This window comes from Gossypium hirsutum, chromosome A03 (genome assembly GCF_007990345.1).
Source record: "Gossypium hirsutum isolate 1008001.06 chromosome A03, Gossypium_hirsutum_v2.1, whole genome shotgun sequence".
In the NCBI taxonomy this organism is placed as follows: domain Eukaryota; kingdom Viridiplantae; phylum Streptophyta; class Magnoliopsida; order Malvales; family Malvaceae; genus Gossypium; species Gossypium hirsutum.
Window position 1 is genome coordinate 24,386,156 of NC_053426.1, and position 4,927 is coordinate 24,391,082.

The 4,927-nt window shown below is 35.4% G+C and overlaps 1 protein-coding gene across 1 annotated transcript; it reads left to right on the forward strand.

Annotated features, from left to right (window-relative positions):
* LOC107887294 (uncharacterized) lies at window positions 1–4,698 on the forward strand. The gene is made up of 4 exons (XM_016811484.2): window positions 1–246; window positions 430–606; window positions 1,483–2,817; window positions 4,382–4,698. Exons 1-4 carry the CDS (start codon window positions 232–234, stop codon window positions 4,409–4,411), a joined length of 1,557 nt encoding a protein of 518 aa, XP_016666973.1. The 5' UTR covers window positions 1–231; the 3' UTR covers window positions 4,412–4,698.
* The last annotated feature ends 229 nt before the right edge of the window (window positions 4,699–4,927 follow it).

Consider the following 4,927-nt stretch of genomic DNA (forward strand, 5'->3'; position numbering starts at 1 on the left):
CTTAAAAAAGAATAAGAAAAAACCGCCGCTTAAGTCAGCTGAAGTCGCTTCGTTGGTAAATAAAAGGGAGAGTGGAGGGTAAGCTTGGTATTTGGAAATAAGGGGTCTTTCAGTTCGTAACAGACAGCTGCTGCTAGGGAAGGAAAACAAAACCTCCGTTTGCATACTGTTGTTGTTGTTCGCAACTTGGTCTGAAAGGAACTTAATCAATTCGATGCATTAGTGGCTACAATGGCGGATTCTCAAGTAAAGTTTCTCTATTCTTTTACACTTAATCTAATCTACTTTTTGTTCTTTGGGTATGAATTTTGAAGCTGCTTCTTCTTCTTTTTTGTTAGAAGGACTTGGGTTTTGATTTTTAATTGGTTCAACAGGAGTATTTTCGATGTGGGTTTTCTTTGATGTTTTCTTTTTTTTTTCTTTTAACAGAAATTGACGGCTTTGAAAAAGGCGTATGCCGAAATCATTCTGAACACGGCTAAAGAGGCGGCGGTGAGGATAATGGTGTCGGAGAGAAAGGCTCTAAGATATCAGCAAGAGCTGTTCGCTGCTAAAGATGAGGCGTTGCGTATGTTGCTTAGGTTGAAACAAATGTTGGATGCTAAGGTAACTATTGGTTTTTTAAGATTGTTTTTGTTTTTGTTGTTTGACGATGTTTCAGCTTGGGTGTTATAATTTCTTTGCTCACTGCCTTTTGCATCGTAATGTGGGTTTCGTCTCATTGTGTGTTTTGTTTGGTGATAAATGTTTTTGATGTTTGATCTCATTTTTCTGATATAGTTTTATTGAACTCTAATAAGCCTTTTTTTGAAATAAAAGCTGTCTACTAAGGTTTCATTCTTGGTCACTAGAACTAAGATTCCAACATTCCCTCAACAGATTGCTTTCAATAATATAGACATTTCAAACATTTATCACAGGTGTAGCGTGCTTGAAGGAATGCAAGTTTGTCAATTGGAATTACAATTTTTGGTATGCGTTTGTATTTTGTTTATAGTTGTATTTGCTTTGCCTGCATTGGGTTAGTTTTCTCTTAAACCCATTTAGTTTTCTCTTAAACCCCAGAGGCTTTTATGAATTGTGGTGAGAGAAAATGTATTCGATCATGCAAATTCATTGGTTTATGTGTATAAGAATTGTCCAACAACTTGTAATGGTGAACTTGCTAAAGTTGAATGTATATGGCCTAATTGATCGAGTAGGTTCAAGCAGCAAATCATGATTTTGTGTTTCTTATCTTGGATTAGAAATTGTTTTGTATCATATGTTGTGCTCCATCACTCCAACTCAGCTATGACTGTGGTACCCACCTGACATGGATAAGCTCAAATGTTTGTGAATTTTTTCCTTATGTTTGAAATTGTTATACTCTCATACGGTTACCCGTTCGACTTATGTAATATTTATATACATTAAAGAGTAGTCAGTGCAGTGACAACAATGCTGAATAACTGACGTATTTGCTGTCTGTTATGATTGTAGGTTAATGATGCAGAGATGATGTCCTTGAATCAACAGAAAAGAATTGAAGAGCTCGAAGCACAACTGGGAGAGGCTGAGGATATAGTTAGAGATCTTAGAGCAGAGTTGAGAGAAGCACAGGATGAGTTGGAGAAGCTGTCACAAGACTCGGTGCGTTATTCGGATGAAAAAAGGTTGAAAGATGATGTTGCTGCTTCAGTAGAAAGATCACAGGAAAATACAATCACTGAATTTTGGTCTGTCAGATCTTTACCTGATGCACAAACTAATTTAGTGACTGTTTCTGATATCAAGAGTTCAGTTCTGAGTGGAACTAATGTGGGTAATAAGTGTTCTTGTAAGGATAATTGCTATGTTTGTAACCCTGATTTTGCCTCCATAGTGATGAGACGAAAAGAGCCTGACCTGTATAGAAATGGGTGCACTCATAGGATTCGTGCGCTTGAAAGGTGCCTTTTGAATGAAAAATTATCTCTTTCTAGGCAAGTAGATGATGCAAAAAATGAAAATACCGGAGAAGGTGAAGAAGGTAAGGGTATGCCCTCGAAACTTTCTACAAGAGCTGACATGTGCAGACTGGAAGGAAAAACAGATGAGTTGAAAGTGATGAACAACATTACCCAAGTTCTTCCTCTTAGTTTTTTTCATATGAAAAGGAAAAGAGCTGCTAGATATAAGAAAAATAAAGCTTCCTCATCCATGAATGTACTTGATCAGGTTGTAGCAATGTGCCAAAAACCTGATCTATTGTGCTCAGAAGGTTTGTCGCATGATGCTGAAAGTAACGCTCAATTTGGGGAGGACTCTAGGATCATCAAACATGATACTCAGAGGGGTCCTCATTCTCCTAACATTAGTTCACCTTTAGATGCTGCTAAAGTAATTGCTGAATCAGGATATGAAGATCAGAAGGATGATGTGGAGTTTGGGAAAGCTTGCGACTTCAATGATAACAAAAATAATGATAAATCGCTGATAGACAAAAAACAGTTGATAAGGCAGGAAAGTGGATCTGCCGAAATTTCAGGTGATCCATCTTGCAAAACAGATCTTGAGACAGTTGATGTGTCTACAGTGAACTTGGATGTTAAATCATCTGAAATAACTGAAAGGTCTTCTCCTCAACTGTCAAATAATAAGTTTCTCATGTACACATTCAAAAGAAAGAGGAAGAAGGATTCTTTGAGCAGCCCTGACAGAGATTGCTCACATGATGATGACATTTTGCACAAGAAGATAAAGGAGAAACAAAATGGTTCTCTAGATTCAGAAAAGTCCACGGTGACATCTGAAGAATCTAGAGATAATCGGCGACTAGCTCAAGTTGCTTGTCAGGTTGGTTATCAGTTATCATATGCGCTTTATACTTTTATATTTGTGCATAAACTGGTGTAGGCATTAGCTAGTTCATGTTTCTGTGTGCTTGTGGTATCTTAATATGAAAGAAATACCCTGTAAATAATTTATTGTTCCTAATATCTTTGTGTTATCCTCTTTTTTCTTCAACTCTAAATAACTTTATTGCCTTTGATACCTTTCTTGTGATCTTAAAATTCCTCTTAATCTCATAGATTTTATGGCTATAAAAATCATTCTAGTCACCAAAGTTTTGTCCTCCAGATAGGTTGTTGATTTCCTTGTTCTGTAATCTCAATTTAAATATTTTCTGGGTTTCTTCTGGCTGAAAGTGTGACAGCATAGATTTAGAGACACCCTTGTTTGTGTTTTTTGAAGATGCTTGCAGCTTGTTCTTTGAATGAAAATGAGTGCATAGCTTATCCTGATTTTCATTTATGTATCACTAAGTGCATCCTTCTCTTCTCTGTTCATTGAATCGCTTATATTTGGTTTCCTACTTATTGTCATGTCAGAGTGAACCATATGTAGGTTTGACCAGCCATTTCGATTCTGTTATATTTTTCATCTAATACCTCATGGATACAACTAGGTACAAGAGAAAATAAACAATCATATTTTTCCCTCTCAAATTAAGCCTCTTGCAAGTAACAACAGGCGTTGTGTATAAAGCTAATAATGCAATCAGTGCTAATGCTAAAGCATGACCATCTAGCTTTTTTATGATGGTGGTTTCCTATTCTTTTTTTCAAAATGCACTCTTTGAACAAGATTTGTTGAAACCTGGGTGACCAAAAGAGTCACTAGTTTGTGTTGGATTATATTATTCGTGATTCTTTGTGGTTCTATTATGGCATGTGCCTAGGCATTGCTGTTTAATGCAAGGTGACAAAGGGACCTTAGATCCTTTCGTGTGAGACACATTTGATCTAGTGCACATCTAGTTGCCTAGGTTCCCTTTTTTCTAAGGTGGTAGCTGAAAAAAAAAATAATAACTTGCGTTGAAATTTTCTTTAAATTTCTTTAATTTTCAATTTTCTATTTAATTATACATTTATTAGTACAAAAGGGATAATCAAACTTTCTTCTTCACAATGTTAGTATTCAACAACATACATGGTATCACTAAAAAAATCAATTTGCATGTCTTTTTAGAAGAAAAATTGGATCAGTCTTGCCTTGACAACAGCGGTTTATGGTTTGGTTTGCACCATGCTTGCCACATATATATATATATATATTTTTTTCATGTATTCGATTGATTGAACTTAACAGTATCAACAATTTGCTTTTGTTTAGAGATAGACAACATATTTGCCTCTGGTGTTGCAAACCAAGATGACGTCTTCCTGCATCTTCCCTAATGTTAAACAGTGAACGCTTGTTTGCATTTAGACAAATGTTGTTTGTATTAAACCTATGTATTTAGCTCTCGCACGCATGTATTATCCTTATCAAGCAGCATGTCACCGGTGTTTAATCATTTGATATCTGTTCAAGGTAGCTACACATATTGATTTATCTGCTGGTTCTATTTTTGCAGCTCATATCATTATCGGAGAAGTTGAGGTAGTATCTGCTCCTGCTTGGTGTATCCATACGGGGATGCTGAACCAATGCAGTAAATCGTTCCGGTCCCCTCTAGGTTATAGGTGTTGAGCCAGTTTTTATACTGGCTGGCTGAACCAGGAAGAGCTATAGGTGTGGGATTAATCAAATAGTTGCATCCATTATGGACATTGTTGTTTAGTGCTGTTTTGGTCTCATTATCATTAATATAGTATATGTAGAATATTTATCAAAATTCAGTTGTTTTGAATTAGCTTTACCAAAAATGATTAAAATTGCAAGTTTTGCTCATTTTATTTCATGTAGGTTCGGATAATGTATATCCAAAGATTGACAACTGTTTTGATTTCATTGCAAATAGTTGATTAAAATATTTGAATATTTAAAAAAGAACATTTCAGATATTCACGAATATCCAAATTTATATTACTAATTATCACTTCAGAAAACTTAATGATGATTAAATATTAAATATTCTAGTCAGGTCTTCATGGTTGTTGTTAAGTCCAAACATTTTTAC

What these genes read in the sequence shown, in the direction of transcription:
- LOC107887294 (XM_016811484.2), top strand. An exon ending in AACAAATGTTGGATGCTAAG is followed by an intron (nt 607 to 1,482) that starts GTAACTATTGGT and finishes TTATGATTGTAG; the next exon opens with GTTAATGATGCAGAGATGAT. An exon ending in TAGCTCAAGTTGCTTGTCAG is followed by an intron (nt 2,818 to 4,381) that starts GTTGGTTATCAG and finishes CTATTTTTGCAG; the next exon opens with CTCATATCATTATCGGAGAA.